This window comes from Crocodylus siamensis, chromosome 7 (genome assembly GCF_052110815.1).
Source record: "Crocodylus siamensis isolate JL-2025a chromosome 7, ASM5211081v1, whole genome shotgun sequence".
Taxonomy (NCBI): Eukaryota; Metazoa; Chordata; order Crocodylia; family Crocodylidae; genus Crocodylus; species Crocodylus siamensis.
Window position 1 is genome coordinate 86,730,160 of NC_143401.1, and position 19,386 is coordinate 86,749,545.

General features: G+C 41.7%; 1 protein-coding gene across 3 annotated transcripts in view; it reads right to left on the reverse strand.

Moving 5' to 3' along the window:
* The window catches only part of ENO4 (enolase 4), a 31,113-nt gene extending 11,985 nt beyond the window's left edge, over positions 1-19,128 (reverse strand). For 2 of the 3 annotated variants that reach the window (XM_090056506.1, XM_090056503.1), the window contains exons 1-8: positions 18,912-19,128; positions 15,324-15,452; positions 11,950-12,140; positions 9,444-9,589; positions 6,252-6,421; positions 4,908-5,039; positions 3,182-3,247; positions 2,302-2,364 (exon numbers count right to left, since the gene is read on the reverse strand). In XM_090056506.1, the coding sequence (XP_089912632.1) occupies positions 2,302-2,364; positions 3,182-3,247; positions 4,908-5,039; positions 6,252-6,421; positions 9,444-9,589; positions 11,950-12,140; positions 15,324-15,452; positions 18,912-19,061 (1,047 nt within the window). In that variant the 5' untranslated portion in view covers positions 19,062-19,128. The remainder of the gene's footprint in view (positions 1-2,301; positions 2,365-3,181; positions 3,248-4,907; positions 5,040-6,251; positions 6,422-9,443; positions 9,590-11,949; positions 12,141-15,323; positions 15,453-18,911) is intronic. The other variant, XM_090056505.1, reaches the window with a different exon arrangement.
* Positions 19,129-19,386: the final 258 nt, after the last annotated feature.

Genomic DNA, 19,386 nt, shown 5'->3' on the forward strand with positions numbered 1-19,386 from the left:
CCAGAGACACCTCACCATAGAAGAAATCCCTGCCCAGAGGAGCATCCCTTCCTTTTCATCTTCTGTGAAATATGAAACATCCTAAATAGAAGGAAATATGACTGCATCCTGCTTGCCACCACACAACTTTGAGGTAAACAGGCTATTCCAACTTTTCACTGAGTCTCATCTACATAAACTGAACTGTGCCAAACAGGAGATTTTTACCACACCTTTAACTCTCCTATGCAATATGAACTTTCATTTCTACTCAGGAGAACTTTTACAATCTCTTCTCCTATGCCTGAAGAAGGGTGCTTGTGCCCAAAAGCTTGCAATTCAAGATTTTTTTTTTGCAATATTCTAGTTAGTCTAATAAAAGATATCACCTCTATCACAAATTCTGATTCCTTTTGCCTCTAGACCAATACAGCTACAACTTGGATACCTGATAAATTGTCCCCAGCACTTCAACTATCTTTTTAAGCATTAGGAACCATGTTCTGAACCTGCATAAGACAGCATGCAAGTGGAATGCTGCACTCATGCACTACCAATTACAGGATAGGGCTTAAGTTTGCATTTTCCTGTGACACCTCTTTGTTGACTGTGTGTTGTCTTGTCCTATAAAAAGTTTTTTTCCCAGTTCTTTTTTTGAAGCTCACTCTTTTGATTTCAGTTTCTTGTGACCTGTTATTTAAGTAAAGCAAACAAGCAGTCTAAAATTAGTGTTTCCCCTTGAAATAGTTATGTTCAACTAGGAGGGACCAGGGATTTTCAGCTCAGTCTTGAACAGCCGTAGACTAAATGAGTATCTTGCAGCATCAAACACTAAGATAGCAATAATAAAACCATAGCAAAAAAGCAAGACAAAAGTTCCTTATTATGAATGACTTAATGTGACAAATCAGTAAAAATATATTTCTGATCAAACGGTGTATAGACTTTGCATATATTATACAGATTTATATGCTGTAAAGAAAATTTTCAAAATATTAATTTATCAATTCTTCAGGCTGAAAATATGAGTGAAAAAGTCTTCAATGTCTTAAGGAAAAGCCCCCAAATTACCCTTCCCAGAAATACATTGCAAGTTCTTAAGTAGTTTTGAATTTAAATTATTTCTAACATTCAAGTGGAAGCAATACAGTATAATTTCCTTTTCTCATCCAATTTTCTATTTGCCACTTTTCCTGTTTTTCAAACAGAAATTAAACTAACATAACTCCTTTTATTTATTCAAGATTCAGTCCTATAGCTGCCCAGATTCCACTAAAGTAAATGGAAGATTGATTTGCAAAAAATGATTAATTCTTGTTTATCCCCATCTTTAGAAGTTTTATTTTTAGTTTGTTGCTTCAGAGAGAAGAGGAAACTCATGTCATGGTGAGTCCAGGAAAAACAGTAGCTACCTAATGTTGTTAGTCACAGAGGGATAGGTTATTTAAAAACATCTCATCCCTCTCTTTTTTTACAGCATGGAAATGATCACAATAAACCAATAATTCTACAAATGTCTTGAGGTACGGAGCAAAGCCAGCATGGCATTAACACCAATTATTTTGAAAACCTGGTTGTGTAAACACAACATCATCTGCAGATTTTCGGGATACAAAGAAACAGAGGATTTGAAGTATACCAGGAAATGTTCCACACTGCATTTGCCAAGGCAGTTCATACTGCCTGCTCTCTCTCTCTCTGCCTGTAGTCCACTATCTTCTGAGGACCACTGAGAGCTGAAAATAGATGCCATGGAACTGCCAGCAGCCGAGGAACCTTCATTCTTATCCCCTCCATGCATGTGCTTACACAACCCCTACCTTGCAGACAGCAATCCCCCCCACTTCTGCTCCCTGCTGCTCTGGCCTTCAAGGACAAGAAGGTAGCTTGCCCAGTTCAGAAGCCATGGGAGTGCTGTCCTGGCTGGGCAACAGGCACCCCTGTGTTCTGCTTCTAGCTGCCATGGCTGTCCAGGGCAGGAAGACAATGGGAAGCTCCATCCAGGCTCTGGTGCGCAAGGCAGGCCCTGAGTGCTCACCCAGTCCAAAATGAATAGCAGGTAAAATGAACCTAGTTCCACAGTAACAATATTTTGTCCGACTGTTTTGCCCCTCACATGGAGCTTCCAAGTAAGCATAGCCAACAGAGTCTACCTCCCTACTTGAGGGTATAAAATGTGTAATATTTGGAATTTAAGTCTTGACTTAGGGCTTTTCATTAAGGTCACACATAATAAATTAGTACTGTAACTTCATACTGATAACGTAGTAATTCCCTGTTCTTGAAGATAATCCTCTAGAAGAATAAGATTTGTTATCTTACCGGAGCTTTCTTCCCTGTGTTACGTGCACTGCCTTTTTTACTGTCTGCTAGCTGAGGGCTGGACTGTTTGCAGGGGGGTGGGAAACAAAACAAAACAAAGCGATGAAACTGATTGTTTGGGAAAATTCAAGAAATATGTAGAGATTTCAGACAGAAAGCAAAGAATGAGTAGATCAACTTTTGTTCAAGTAACCTTGCATGCAGGGTTAGGAAGCGTCCCCTCCAAGTATTTAGAAAAACACACCAAAAAAAAGGATTCTGTATACAACACAAAACAGCTATGTTGATTTGTTATTACATAAGAAATCATCAACACATTGCCAAATGTTCATTTCCATGAAGTGTGTGTGTGTCATCTCAACTGCTGCTCTCTCCCAGAGGCCTCTCACCTTCTGCTCCAACAGCATATATATACCCAAAAATGTAAATCTGGACTCCACTAGAAGCATCAGTACTACATGCTGTTCACTGACTTCAGTGTAAAACTTCAGTGCAGGAAATTAAATGTATGTGCAAGACTTGGCAGGATCAGGGTCACTTATTTTACATTGAACTTATATTGGTCTGTCCTATTTTATTTTTTCCTATTTATTTTTTCTTGGCTAGTCCTCCTATGTTTATGAAAATGTTCTGTTCTACATTCCTGCTGCAGATTAAGTGGTGCCTTGTGCATGTGAAATGCGTACACACACTTGCTATACCATGCTGCAAAACTAAGTGAGAAATGTGATATATGGCCCACGTTACACAGACAACAGATATGATTATTAAATACTAAATAATATGTTCAGTGCTGGAGAGGTCAGGTGAACAATACAGTAGAAGTTTCATAAGTAATAGTTTTCACAAGTCATTATATAAAATGGAACGTATATCTTACCGCTTTGCATGCAGGCTCCAGTAACCACATCATTTCTTTCTGAATATCAAGAATTCTTTCTATACCCTGTAAATTAAATAACAGTATTCTTCCAAAACAATTAAAATATCTTGCTTTAAGAATGTAAATTAGAAACACAACATTTTTAAAACAAAACAAAAAGTTAAACCATAATATAATCATACCAATACAAATTCTTATTGTAGATCATCTTAGCACAAGTAAGAGATATCCATGGCCTTTTAAAACTGTTAGACTATGCCACATTAACAAGCCAGGAGCAGTGAAGCTATTCCTAGAAATGAATGATTCATTTTCCTGCTTGAATGGGAGAGTAGGTTGAGGAGGTGGTCAGTCCACCCTCAAGAAGAATTCTACCTGAAATTAACAAGCATTAAGCATGTTGATTTGCCCTCTGAAGATCTGAGAGGAGACAAAAAGCTAGATGACTGCTATAAACTTCAAAAAGTGAGAGTGCAAACCACAAAAAATATATGCTGTGTCCCTTACCCAGTAATGCCAAATAAGGGAAGGCTGTTGAAGGAAGGTGGCCTAAATTGAATGGTCCTAGGCCTGCTGGGCAGCTGATCCAAATATCATTCATGTATCTACCCAGTATTACCAATTAGTTATTTTCTAGCTCTATCCAAGAACTTAATATCTGAACACTTCAAAAATGTTATTGTATTTAACCCTGTAATACCTCTATGAAGCAAGGTTATATCCATTTTTGAGATGAGAATGGAGGAACAGAGAGGGTTAACTGAACTGTCTAATGTCACACTAGAAGCCTGAGGCAGTCAGAAACTGAACCATAATAATCTGGGTCTGGTGCCTTAACCAGAAGACCATCTTTCCTTTGGACAGAAAAGGTTAATGTTCCCTTCATATTATGTGCCTTCATATTATGTTAAATCACGCTTGCATAGGTGTATTAGAAAGGGCAGAGGTTGCTGTCAATAACGTATCTGCTGAGGAGGCCTGGTTATGTTAGTACACGCCGTAGCAAAGAATTCCTTACCACTCTCCCAAGAGTCATTATGCCTTTGAAAGATACAATGCCTATAACTCCATCAAGAGGTTAAAGTGACATTTATAAACAAAAAGAGTAAAGCTCCACTGGTTTGTTCAGGTCACTAGCACACAAAACAGGAATTACAGCTTTAATGTAGTGTAAGAGTGATGTTGCAGGCATCTTGTGCATATATGTTCTTTGACAAAACTCAGTTAACAAAAAAAAAGGGGGGGGGGTGTTGACCTATCCTGTTTCTTCTCCATCCAGTTCCTTCAAAGGCTTCTATTCCTTTTGTCATCTCTTCCATCCTGATAACTTCATTTTTAAAGCAATTTTCCCCCACAAATTTTGCATTTTTATTATGTGCTTTTCTGGGGTCATCTCCTTTTTTATGCTCTAGGCACTAAATGATTTATTATCTATGAATGTCATTCACATTTTACATAAACCTATTACATGTTACTCTGCTCCGGCTTTTCATTCTTGCTGTATACTAATCGTACGCCTTTTATTATCCATAAATACAAAGAATCCTTATTATAAATATTTAGTATTGTAAAGGTATGTTATTAATTCTTTGACTTCACAAGTGAAACAAACAACCCCCACTCCTCCTCCCCAACACACAGATGCTTTCTAAGGGCTGCATCTAAAAGGCACATGGTCTAAACTGCTAAAAGAAAGCAAAGTGAAATTAACAGCTTGAAGTACTTGTTTAACTGTTAACCCAGTTGGTGGTATAAGCATCACTTCTTTCATTAATTTCACTTTTCCAGGTGATGATTTTCCACAGCTTAAAAGAGTGACCATTGGTCGGGGCAGAGTCATTTCCTTAGGCAAATCCTGAAATTGAGAAAGTTGTAAACAGATAAGAAGTGCCATACTGGGTCAGACCAATGGTCCATTTATTTCAATATTCTGTCTCTGAAAGTGGTGGGATTGGTGCTTTAGAGGGAAAGCACTGAACTGGGTATATCTGAACTGATCAGTTCCTGGTCCATTACCCTTCCTGGCATCCACCGTCACAGCTTTAGAAATGCCAGAGGAAACGTTGTCAACTGTTCTGCTTAATAGCTGATAATATATCTGTTATCCATTAATTTTATTCCCTTTTTTGAACGAGGCTATACTATCTGCCTCTACAAACTCCTGTAGTAATGAATTTCAGAAGTGAACTATACATTGCATAAAAAGTACTTTTTCTTGTTAGTTTTAAACCAGTCTCCGATTAATTTAAATTTGCCCCTTAGTTCTAGTATTATATACAGGACTTAAGTGGGTGCATCTACACATGAAATTAAGGCAAAGCAATAAACTCCAGAGTGTTTGAGCCAAAGTAAACTGCTCCCAGGTGCAGTGTCTACATGTGCACCTAGGACAGCAGCAATGTGAGCTGGGATGGAGCAGGCCCAGGCTAGCAAGGGGTACAGGGGTCAGCCCCAGGGTCTGGGCAGTGGTGTCAGGCAGCGGAGGGACTGGCTGGGGCACAAGAGTGTAGAACCTGCGGAGCTGTGTGGCTAGGCAGCAGCCAGGAGTCTGGCCCCTGCCCAGTCACCATCTACATACGCGTTTCAGTGCATTTAATTACTCTGCCACAAGGTAGTAGTGTCCCCGGTAGAGTTGACTAGTTTACTGTGCCCTAATACTGGCACACATGTAAACGGTGATGCTTTACTACTGAGCTAATTGGTCTACTCTGCAGAAAAGTGCATGTGTAGATACACCCAACAAATAACAGATCACTAGTCACTTTGTCCACACTTTGCGTGATTTTTATAGACTTCATGTGAATGCCATGAAATTAAGAATAATTAATTATTAACTAAATGTTTCCCAGCTTAGTTTCATTACATCATGGTCCCAGTCCAAACCCATTAAAGTCGATAGAAATGTTCCTTCCAATGAGTTGAATGTGCTGCAGATCAGATGGCAAGGCGTTATCTAAATACGGAATGTCAAACCACATTGCTTTTAACTAAACATTTTTGAAGTACAGAACTCAGTAATAATTACAACTGTGACAAAAGGAAGAAAAATCAAAATAATGGCAAGTACCTGATCATGTTTCAGCCATGCAATGTGTAAGTATAAAGGTGTGTGGTTAACGGTTGCACCAGTTTTAGCAACAGCAAGTGATATTCCTGCAATGGCTATGCTGCCACAGAATGGTGGTTCAATAGGTTCCATAGGTGGAATTGGTTTCTCTGCAACAGAAGTCTTCATTCCTAATAAGATAAGGAATATTTAATGGATGTTTTCCTGTTTTAAAAGTCACTTGTGTATCTAGATCACTGTGCTACAAATATATGGAATATAGTTAAATAATCTGCTAATTTGATGTTAATTTAAAAGAAATTGGTCCATATTGCATTGTATTGTGCGTTTTTATTAGAAATGATTTTGATCTCTATATGCCAGCAGCATCCATCTTTAAATGACTTTTGCTGGTAATTCCTTCTCAAAATCCACTCCCTTGAGCTGGCTTCTTACCACTATCCCTCTAGCTTATGCCCACCTGCATTAGAGGCAATATCCAATCTTTCAAGCACCAAGCATAAATAACTTTGCAAAACCCTACCATTCCTTTCCCTTGTTTGGCCTCCTCCTTCATTTATCTACCTTACATTACTAACTCACTGTGTCAGGGAGTTCATCTACTTTCTTTGTGCTAAAAAACTAATAATAACTAAGAGGAAAAATAATGCATTGATGGGGCTTGATTTTTCAAATGATCTCAAAAGACAAGATTTTCAAATACTTGGTACCTACAATCTGGGCTACATTTTCAAAAGAACTCTTGTATAGATATCAGATTTTTTAAAGTGTTCAGCACCTAGCTGCTCCCATTGTTGATGTTTATGACCGGGCTTCTAAAGAGATTGACTTCCAATGTGCTGTGCTCCTTCAAAAATCTGATTGTTCATTTTTTTTTAATGGGTGTTTCATACAGGAATAAGCAATGCTTAGCAAAATGCAAATGAAGCAGAATAAAAATATGGTACTGTAGGCCAAGGCAAACCTAAAATATGACCTTGTATAGTTTTACAGCGTATCCACATACTGTACTGATACCTAGAAGACAGAGTTGCGTAAGTAGGAATAAAATAAGTGAATGATCCAGTACTGAATTATATGTTTGGATTCTACTGTTTTCTAGATAGTCTTTGTTGTAAATTATCTTTTAGTCCACCTTAAATTGAAAATATATAGATTCTATTCTAAAGTCCAGTTACTGAAGTCATGTACCTGTTACTGTTTCAAGGCAACTCACTGCCAGGAGCATGCTTTTCCCCAAGAAAATAACTGTAAATATGTCGGTTTTTGTAGTTATCATCTTTTTGAATATAAAACTAAGGGCTCCTCTACATCTGCAGGCAAAGGCATGATGGGTTCTAATGTGTGATCCCCACTATTCCGCTTCCTGCCATGCCACACATGCACGGCAGGAGGCGTGACTGTGGGATCGCATATTAGATCCCATCATGCCTTATTGCCAAGTTCCCCCTGCACCAGCAAGTAGCAAGCTCCCATGGCTGGGATCCCCCTCAGCTGACAGGGGTGCATAGGGTGCCTTTGCAGCAGAAAGATCACATCAGCTGCTGTCTCCCAGCCTTGTGTGCATAGGGCCCTCCCATGGCTGGGAGCCCTGTCACCTGGGGTTGAGGGTGCATATGCCCCCTCCAGCTGGGAGCTCCAATCAGCTGATGGGGCTTCCAGCCACAGGGGCCCTGGGCCACACATTCAATGGAGTTATAAAGTTATTACAGGTACAAAGTTATTACACAAATTTTGTGGAATAACTTTGTAGCTTATTTCTTTTATTATCATGCCATTAATTGCTTGAATGTATGGCCAAGTGACCCACTTAAGGTATGATTAACTAGTTAATAATGCCTTAAGTACAATGTGTAGATGGAGCCTAAGTGATCAGTAGCATTTATATATTTTTAAAAGTCCCACTATAACTGTTGTATGCAACAGAGAGTGCCACCTGAGGATGGACAGGATAGAGTAAGAACAGACATAATATTTGAAACATGCTCCAAAAATGGAGTATTTCAGCCACGGACAGACATATAGGCCTCTGCCACACATCCAGGCTGGACCACTTCAAAATCAACATGGCTGCATGTAGTGGCATGCTCTCAAGCCAGAGCGTGCAATGGAATGCTACAGTAACCTGTGCAGCAGGGAAAGCAGTGTCAGAGCAAACCAGAGAGTGCTCTCTGACAGTGCCTAGCGCTCTTCAGTACTGACCCCAATGTGAGCACTGAAGTACTTTCAAATGCTACATCTGTCTACACCCACAGCTCTGGATGGCAGATTTAAGTTGGAAATAGAAGAATATTTACATTAGTGTTGCCTTGTTTAATCAAGAGGTTATGCTGATGTTACAAGAGAAGTAAAAACACATTAAGAAGATAAACATAAAGGAGCATTTGACACCATTTTCTGCTGCAATAAATGATGGCTCATGCTCCACGTCCACAGAAGGAAAATAATAGGAAAGAGGATGTTTCTCTAACAACAAATGCGAGGAACAAACACAATTTTCCCTGTGCATTTATCCCCTTTCATCTCTGTTAGCCGCTTTCCTTTTCTCACATTCTCTCATCCCTCCCTATATCTTTTTCCTCCCTGTACTGCCTTGCTGCCTCTTTCCCTCCCATTGCACTGCTCCCTTCTGTTCCTTTCTTTCTGTATACCCAAGTTGCCATCTCAGTTCAATTTTTCCCCTTTAGTACTTTCTCCACTCTCCCTTCTCTACTCATGTTCTTTCTTCCTTCATTTCACTCCCATTTCCTTTTTTATGGTTCCATTAACCATATTTTAATAAAATTAATCATTTTAACCATTAATCAAATTTCCATTAACTATTTGCTTCCTCTTCCTTTCTCGTTCATGATCCTGAAGTTGTATTCCCCCTGTCCATGCCAATCAGAACTTGAAGGCAGCAGTTCAGCTCCACTGCTCCATGTGGACGTGAACATACTTTGTCTACACATAACCCCACCCCATACCTCTGTGCTCTTTGGCAGTATATGTCACTGTCCTTAATGCTGATTGGTGCTCTGATAGAGGTGGAAAACTGCTGCTAGTGGTCAGAAAGGAGGGTGGGATGTATCTTCAAAAGCCATATAAAGAAGTGCTACTACTCTTGACAGCATATGGGGAGCTGCAGAGGTATGGTAGCATCTTTACCAATACCCATGTTGCTGAAAACAGTATAAGAAAATCCACTAAAACCTATTTTGGATGCCTTTTTTTTGCCAGCTTGTACTGCAGCAGGTGAAGATGAAACACATGTGGGTATAGAAATTTCTGTCTCTTGTTCTTGCTTTTCAGTTTTTTTTCTTTCTTCTTCTTCCTCTACTTTCTTTGTAAAGTATTCACTGAGAGGGGAAAAAAAACATGAGTGGTTTAACACAGTGTTTCTCAACCTTTTTAGTAGCAAGTACCCCCAAGCTTCTGAAAATTTTAATAAGTACCCCAACACTCAATTTTCCAGGGTATTTTATATTTACAGATCAATATGTGCTGTATGTTGGAAGGGCTGTGTATATAAGGCCATGATATGACAGATGTCTGATCTGGTGTGGGTAGTGTTGCAACCTTTTACACCAGGGGTGCACAACTCAAATATGTTCCTGGGCTAGAGGTGATGTTGGCCGAAGCCAGGAGGGCTGAAGCCAGTGCCATGCAAAGCGTGGCACATCAAATTATTACTGGGGAATTTAAAACACCATGCAATGCGCAGCACACCTAATTTTTTGTCATCATTTTGAGAGGAGGAAGGGGCAAGAGATACAGTGTTGGGGTGTCTGTGTACCCCCAGAGGTACGCATACCACAGGTTGAGTTTAACATTAAGAATGTTACCGGGCACATGAAGGGTGGGTATGGATGCATGTTTGGTGATAGCATTAAGACAACTCCTCAAGATTTTAGCATGGATTCCCATGTGGACTTGGGAAAGTCATTACATTTCATTGTGCCTCTTTTTGGGCTTCTGTAAATTCAGGTCAGTAATTCATACCACAAAGGAACGTCATAGAACCAATTAGAAATGTGCTTGGAGATCTCTGGACAGAGGGAGCAAGATAAGGGTAATGTCTATAGACTCGCATGAAGGTAATAATGCTATTTAGCAGCTCACTAATTAAACCTTATTTTTCAGCTGTTTTGATTTCCTACTGAGTTGATACTCAAAATAGATGGCTCTCTGGTTTACATTGTCAGTTTGGACAGTAAAATATCTCTTAAACCCAGCAATGTTGACAGTTACTTATCTTTCCAAATTCATGCACATACAGTCTTAAAAAGAAAGTCCTGTTTGTTTTGTGTGGATAGTAAAGTGGCCTGGTAACTTTCCTAGAACTATCACTTTGTCCATTTGCTCAAGAGAGATTAACTACCACAAGGTAAGTGCCCTAGATACCCTCTGAGAGTGGCTACATTTTAGGTGTTATGTATGAAATGGAAATGAAATGTGTGGGGAGGGGTGTGGAGGTATCTCGGTGCAGGGTGATTATATGAGACTACACATCAGTGTTTTATTCAGGGCTCTCCTAGCTACACAGGCTCCACCATGCTAATTCTCTGACTGCAGTTCACGCCTGTCAGTCCATGATGTATTAAATACTGCATTTTAAGCAGTAAAAAGAAATGCCTGATTCACTTAGAAGAAAGATCCTTTCCAAAGGCAATCTTCAGTAATTTTTACAGCTTCAGATGAGGAGAGATCCTACTGTCATTCTCAGAGTGGAGAGATGCAGTCTTTACTCAGGTAAGCTCTCTACTGCTATACTGAAATCCCAGCCCTTGAGAAGATTTTTTGGTAAAGAATATATCTAGTTTATAATGCAATTTACATTGGATATTACTACAGACAACATTCTCAAGACAAAGAACCATTTTATTTTTTTTACAAAATCTCTTTAATTAAAACAACAGGAGTTTTGGTATCAGAAAAATCAAAAACCACTCGGAGGCATTTCTAAGTACTTTGTTCTAGGATTTGGTTTTTATGTTTTAGGCATTGAGACGTATGTCCATTCTGAATTGCCGTATAATTCCTCTAAAATGTAAAACGATTATATAGAAAAAGGATATATGAATGTTCATTAAAAAGGAATCTTTCAAGGAAGTTTAAAACCAGCATTAAAAGAAAATAACTAGCCCACAGGAAGTCTCTTAAATACCCTTTGAGAATGGCCTACTTTTAATGAAACCTCCATTAAAAAGAACAGATGAACCTTTTTGGTTAATTTATCTCAGTGCAGAGAATTCATCCGGGCCCTTCAAACCATGTATGTTCCCCAGTCTAGTGGCCAGAGTAGATGGAAAAACTGTCTAAGGAAGATTCAGCTTCACCAGGTGCTGAAGAAAAGTACACTGGATCCATATCTGTAACGATTTCAGTAGATGTTGGATAAGTTGCTTACATGGAACCAATGTAGGTATAATTCCTGGATATATTTCTTCCTTGTGTCTTACACCTTTTTATCCTGTATAAAATCAGTTTATGTGACTTTGATGCCAAGTTCATGCGACTTTCTACATATAAATATACACAACACTTGGAAATAATATAGCGCAATGCTTCCAGTCACAATAAACACATCCTAAAAATATACAGAGAAAGGGTTAGGCACAACATAAGAAAAACTATGGAATAACGTATTGTTTATATTTCAAATACAAGAACCTCTTTTACAAGAGGAAGATCAATGGAATAAATACGTAAAACCTACCCAAGTAACTTATCAATTTTACACTGGTCAGTAGGTTGCATGTCTTTGAGAATTGCATTCACCGACTCATTCACCCATTCTAGGGCAGTTTTAATAGAATCATTCCTTTCTTTCTCATCAGCATCACTTGCTTCAGGTAAAGCATTTTCAAATATATCAGCATGAGAAGGGATCACAGTGGAACAAATCCTCTGCAAAATAATGTTGAAAGGCTTACAAACTGCTCCATTGCTAGCGGAAATTTCACCTAAATAGATGAGAATGAGATGGGCTTAATCATATTTTTCCCCCAATGAATGAACTGTGATCCTATTATTCTCATTTCCTATTATATTTTTCTTGGTTTCTTAAACTTCTGTTCTTCCACTCAGTAGTTTTCAAACTGTTTTAAAAATCATGCCTAGGCTTTACATTTCCTTTATATTCATTTTTAAAGGGCAAAGTAAGGTTCAGAATGATTCAATAGCTAGCTCCCATCTGCACTTCTCATCCTTGCCAAAAGACACATAGCCTGTGGACAGACGTAACTTCTGACCACTTTATAAGAGGGTGAGTTGCTGCATCATCTGTTAAACTGTAACTGTTATATCCCCATATTCCTATAACAATACAAATTAGCTAAATCTTTTAAGCCTGTAACTTGAACCTGCAACTTGAACCCTGAGATGAAACAGTTACTGTATCCACTTGCATCCAAAATGACTCTGAATTTAAAACTTATATTTAAGAGCATATCAATTTGTTATAATTTTCTATGTATGTAATCTAATTATTGTGGGGGCTATCCTAAATTCATCCCCCACTACTTCTGCACCAGGAAAAACAGTTGCAGGTGGTGGCAGGGAGGCAGTAAGGGGACAGGTAGGGGCAGTCAAACAGCCTTGTTCCCCCTCACCTTGCCCCCTACCACCTGTTCCCCATTTGCTCCCTATCCCCCTTGCTACTTGCTCTCTCTCATGCCTGTACCCACTGGCACCTGGCCTCCCTCCAATGCCTGTCCCATTGCCTGGCCTTCCTTCCTCTTGCCTTTCCCCCTCCTCTGCAGCCTGTACCCCCTGCCTACCTCCTATACCACTTACCCTTACTCCAGCAGGCTCTGGCCCTGCTCCAGCCTGGAGCATTGACCCTAGCATGACAGTACCAGCAGTGGTGGCAGCAGCTGTGGCCCAGGCTCTGGGGCCTGGTTGAAGCTGCTGCCATCATATCGGTTGTTACTGGGATGGGCTGAGACTGGAGCAAACATGCCCTGTGCTCCAGGCTAGAGCGGGGCTGGAGCCTGCCTAAGCCAAGAGCAAAGGTATAAGGAGTAGGTGGGGGGCAAAGGCTGTGGAGGGGAGGGAGGAGGTAGGGCAGGTGCAGAGGCAGCAGCTAACAGCCCCAGGTTGGTAATGGAGCTGAAGCCACAGCAGCCACCTTCCCCCTCCCTCTCCCACCTGTATTTGATTTCAAAATAAGGGGCTTTTTTTCCCCATGCTAAATTGGGGTGGGGGATAAAACCTCATCTTGGATTCAAGTAAATATGGTATATTATAACATCTTATACCAGTGGTATTTTGTATTAATAAAATTGTTGCACCTGTCTATGCCCACATTCTCCCATACAGTGTAACATAAATTAGTGGGAATCTGCATAGACATATTGGTCTGTCTTTGTGTATCAGACTGCAGAATCTAACCCTAAGAGTGTGACATGACCCAGGAAATCCAATTTGTTTTAACAATGAGAATCCTGTTTTAACTCTGGGGAAGTTAACATTTTTTTTATTCCCCCCCCTTGATCTTTCAGTACTAAAATGCTTTAAAAATTTTCCCCTCAATATACTGTAGACCATCTAGACCAAATAAAAAAAATAAATGTTCATAAGTAACTTTACAGAAGACTCAAACTTGAATTTATTTATCCCCTCCTATGAAATGTGGATGCATAAAAATAAGTTTTTTAAGTGTTATTTATCTGGCAATACTAGATGCATCTAAATTACATTAACAACTGAGAGTTGAGACATCAGTGAGGGTAAATGGCAGCAAAACATAGTTAGCTGTATTAGTCTGATGGCAAGTGAAAGGCAGGATAGATTTACACCTTAAATGAAGTAAGTGAAAACATCATACACAACTGCTAGTGAATCATGATACAGTGAACCACCTACAGTCATAATCAAAAGTGTCATAATGAAAATGAGACCTTCAAAATGAACTCCATTTTAATCAGTCACTAACTATATTTACCATAATCCAAGATAACTTTGAAATTAAGATACCCTCACCATAATTAGATTCTGGACATGAAAAACTTGTAACTTTATTATAAATTTTCCATGTATACAATCCAATTATTGCAGGATTGTCTTAAATTGCAACGCCCCCCCCCCCCATCATCCTCCCCGTCCCCCACTGCTACAGTGCAGAAAGCAGAGGCAGGAGGGTCTAGGGGCCAGACCACTATGCTGCCCTCCTGGCTTGCCCCCTCTGCTCCCTGCCTCTCCCTGTGCTTGTGCCTGTCCTCCCTGCCACATGCCCCACATGCCTGTGCCTGCCCCCCCATGTAAATTAGTCATTTACAGATAGTAGAGGTAAAAAACCCCCCGAAAACCTTGAATAATTTTCAAAGTAGATTTTAAAATGTTCTCCTTTTCTGAGCATTTTAAGTTATGCAAATGGTCACAGAATCACAGAGAACTAAGGGTGGAAGGGACCTCAAGAGATCACCTAGCTCAACCCCCTGCCTGAGGCAGGATCATCCCTATCCAAACCATTCCATACAAATCCATTGTCGAACGTCTTAGTAAGCTACAGTCAACCCTGACACAACACAAGACATAACACCCTAACCTGCCACAGGTAAAGCAGGGGAATCATAGCAGCCAGCATCCTCCCTCTGATAGCTTCAGGAAGAGGGCCAAGCCCCCACTACAGAGGAAGGCAAAACCCCCCACAGGCTGGTTAAATTTGTGTGAGAACAGGAGAGAGTCTTCAGTACCTATTGTGGAGTAGTTATCAATGGAATAATAGATGCTCATGAACACGGGCAAATACAGTGTTGATCTTGTACTTTTATGACACTAGTTGCTATGTTTAAATGGACTGACAACCATATCATTCTAAACTGCCAGGATGAAATACACATATATTGTGTTCATCCCTGACTGCCCTTGATTTTTTTTTTAATAGCATCACAGGAATAAAAGTCAGGCATCTCAAAACATATGAATGAAAATAAACATCCTTTCTTTTAATATCCTCAGGCACTTATTTCCATAAAAACTGATCCAACTTGTGTCCTTCACTACCTCTCATTTGAACTGAAATGTAGCAAAAATGTGTTTTTCTCTACAATAATGTCATATTAAGATATGTAACAAAGCAAGATGTACCTTTTCATTGTTTTTAACGGTGCAAAATACTTCCACTTCTAATGTTGGTCGACCCACTCCGTCAAGGACCTTTTTTCCAACCAGTTTGCATATTACTGGAGGTTTTGAGTATTTGGAGAAGTAGTTAGCCTTGAACGAGAGAGTTTGATTAAAAAATGGTTTCTGTATAAATCAGGTTTTCATTCTATGTTAGCATTAAATCCATTGTTGAACCCTGATATTCAAGATAATTCAGTTACCCTTGTTATCTGCTTAAGAATCAGTTCAGGATTTGGGCTTATCCAACATAATATATAACTTTGATATGGTATCCCACCCCATACTGGTGAACAAGTTAAGGGGCTGTGACTTGGATGACTGCACAGTCCGGTGGGTGGAGAATTGGCTGGAGGGTCGCACCCAGAGAGTTGTGGTGGATGGGTCGGTTTCGACCTGGAAGAGTGTGGGCAGTGGGGTCCCGCAGGGCTCGGTGCTTGGACCGATACTCTTTAATGTCTTCATCAGCGACTTGGACGAGGGGGTGAAATGTACTCTGTCCAAGTTTGCAGATGACACTAAGCTATGGGGTGAAGTGGACACGCCGGAGGGCAGGGAACAGCTGCAAGCAGACCTGGACAGGTTAGACAAGTGGGCAGAAAACAACAGAATGCAGTTCAACAAGGAGAAATGCAAAGTGCTGCATCTAGGGAGGAAAAATGTCCAGCACACCTACAGCCTAGGAAATGACCTGCTGGGTGGCACGGAAGTGGAAAGGGATCTTGGAGTCCTAGTGGACTCCAAGATGACCATGAGTCGGCAGTGTGACGAAACCATCAGAAAAGCCAATGGCACTTTATCGTGCATCAGCAGATGCATGACAAATAGGTCCAAGGAGGTGATACTTCCCCTCTATCGGGCGCTGGTCAGACCGCAGCTGGAGTACTGCGTGCAATTCTGGGCGCCGCACTTCAAGAAGGATGCGGATAACCTGGAGAGGGTCCAGAGAAGGGCCACTCGTATGGTTAAGGGCCTGCAGGCCAAGCCCTACGAGGAGAGATTAGAGAAACTCGACCTTTTCAGCCTCCGCAAGAGAAGGTTGAGAGGCGACCTGGTGGCTGCCTATAAGTTCGTCAGGGGGGCACAGAAGGGAATTGGTGAGTATTTATTCACCAAGGCGCCCCCGGGGGTTACAAGAAATAATGGCCACAAGCTAGAGGAGAGCAGATTTAGATTGGATATTAGGAGGAACTTCTTCACAGTTCGAGTGGCCAAGGTCTGGAACGGGCTCCCAAGGGAGGTGGTGCTCTCCCCTACCCTGGGGGTATTCAAGAGAAGGTTGGATGTGTATCTAGCTGGGGTAATGTAGGCCCAGCACTCTTTCCTGCTTATGCAGGGGGTCGGACTTGATGATCTATTGAGGTCCCTTCCGACCCTAGCATCTATGAATCTATGAATCTATGAACATAGTACTATTCATTTCTATTCAGGATCACGTACAAGCTCCTTGCCTACCCACTGCCCTCTAGGAGTTGCTGTCTGTCTTATCCGTAGACAGAAAGTTCTGTCTACGGATAAGACATTTAGTTAAAAAAAAAAGTGCCTGCTTCTGGAAGGAAATACAGGAAAGAGTGCAGTCAGGAACAATTCTGCTAATGCCATGTGGAGTTTTAGTAGGCTTTGCTGGATCTGGCCTCAAACAAATATTAAAGATCCCAAGGCAGGTTTTAATTAAGTAGTTGTCAGCCAAATAAGTATTTATTTTCAGTGCTTGGAAGATGGGAAATGCTATAGATAATTATGTGATTTTTAAAAAATGAAAATACTATAAAATAATCCTTGTGGCCTGACCATTACCATCTTGAACAAAAAGTTCTTCTACTCAGCATTATGTGTAGGATGCGTCTGAATGCTAAAGACCTGAGGAAAAGAAATGACCGTATGTGGGAATGCTCCTCTTGCCCACAGTAACAAGTGCATTTCTCTTGTTCAACTGGATATCTAGAGAATACACCAAATTTATTTTGTCAAGATGAGAACAGAGGAGTCATTAAAGGTAGTTACAGTTAAGTTTAATCTATCTAAGTGGTAGTTAGTGACCAAAGAGGAGAAGGCTGGTTATAGTAGAAGGAAACACATGTCAATGTTGTAAACCACATGGCATTCAAAATAAAACTGGTTTTGGCAAGGAAGAGGAATAGTCTTCCACATTAGAGAGGTAAGAAAGAACAGGAAGACATGCATAGCCATATATACAATACTGATGGGCAGATGGCTGCAATGTGGAGAGATACATTAACTAAGGAGGAAAATGCATCTTGCTCCTGGGTATGAGGTGTGTTCAGCTATCTCAAGTATGCTAGTACAGTCTATACTCTTGTTGTTTTCTAGAAAATATATTAGGTGCTATCAATAGCTCCAGATTCTTTTGGGGTGTGATGACACTTAAAGCAGACCGGGAACAGTATCACAAATAACATCAGCAACGTAAGGCCATGTGATCATGGGAGACTTTCATCCAGAGGCACATTGCTGTCCATTCTACTGTTAGCACCAAACAGACGTTTTATTTCCTGTGCCACCGCCAGTGTTTAGCTTCGTTAGGCAGCCACGCTTTGCCAAACACCTGCCAGGGAAACCTGGCCTGACTTCTGTCCATTTCGCTCGGGGCCGTGGGGATCTGAATAGCAGCGCTGATGTGAAAAAAACTGACCTGTCCCTCTCCTACATTTGGGAGAGCCTAGGGCAGCGGCAGAAACGTTTAAAAACATCTGCCTGCAGACTCACGCAGCCAAAATGCTTTCCCCGGTCGGCTGAAAATCAATCAAATTAGTTTAACACAACAGATGGGCTCTGTGGCAGGTGCATTTGGACCTATGCCTCAGTCCCAACAAAAAAACCCCAACCCCATGGACCGAGCCTCCGAATCAGTTTTTAGCTTCAATTTATCTGTGATTGTGGCGGGTCTTGAGCCTCCATCCTTGAAAGCTTTTCTATTTATTGAAAGAGCTCGACAGAAACCAGCTCCGCTCTCTAGATGAAATCTAAGGGTCTAGCAGCCAGAGGTAGAAGAAACGTGGGGGGAAACCCTGCTGTGAAACATGGTGGGTTAAGCTAATCCATGAGGTTATATTGCAAGGTCTCCCTGCATTTCTTCTGCCTCAGGAGCCAAGGCCCTTGACTTTCCCCTTGGGAGTGGAAGTTTCGTTGCAGGGTCTCCCAGCTGTGCTAACCGCTAACAAAAGTGGTAACAAGACTTGTTGACCGTTAGCCCTTGGCCGTTATGTGGCTGGGGTTTTTCCAATGTGTGAAGGACCTGGAGGAAGACGTGCTCCCTACCCCCTGATGGAGGCTGCCTGTGGGCAAGACCACCCCCTCCCCTTCTCTCCCTCCCCTTCCCCCCCAGCCTCGTTCTCGTTCCTCCCGCCCTTCTCCAAGCCCCGCCCACGCCTCTCCTGCAGGTGGTGATGGGAGCCGCGGAACCCTGGAGCAAAGGAGCTCGTCTGCGCCTGCGCACTTCAGCCCCCGTACCCTCCCTCTCGCGCCGCGTATGCGCACTGCCTCTCCCCCCCCCCCCCTGCAGCGCATGCGCACTGCCACCCCCTCGGCTACCAGGTGGCCGTAGAGGTCGGCGGGCCGCAGTGGGTACGTGGCGTTGAGCGCTTCCTCCAGTCGCTGCGGCACTTCGTGGCGCTGGTAGTATTCGGCCGCCTGGCGCCTAAGCTCGCGCTGCTGCTGCTCCCGCTCCCCGCCAGGCTCCATGGGGCGGAGTAGGCCGCGGTATCCAGTTCGTTGCTGGGAGACGGGGCACGCTCTCGTCGCGCCTTCACGCGAGAGTCTCCACCTCCCCCCCCCCCCCGGTTGTGCTTAGAACCCGGCGTTACGCCGCGCGCCCCTCCCTCCCCAGCGCCTCTAACGGTCGTCTAAGGGCTGCTTCCCCCCCCCCCTTTTGAGGGGGGCAGTTGCCCCTCTGCTGAGCTGAGTTTTGGTCTGAGGTTAAAGGAGTTATTTTTAATTTTTTTTTAAATAAAAAAGAGAGCCTTTTCTTTCACTGCCGTCTCAATTTCACGTCAGAGATTTTAAAAAA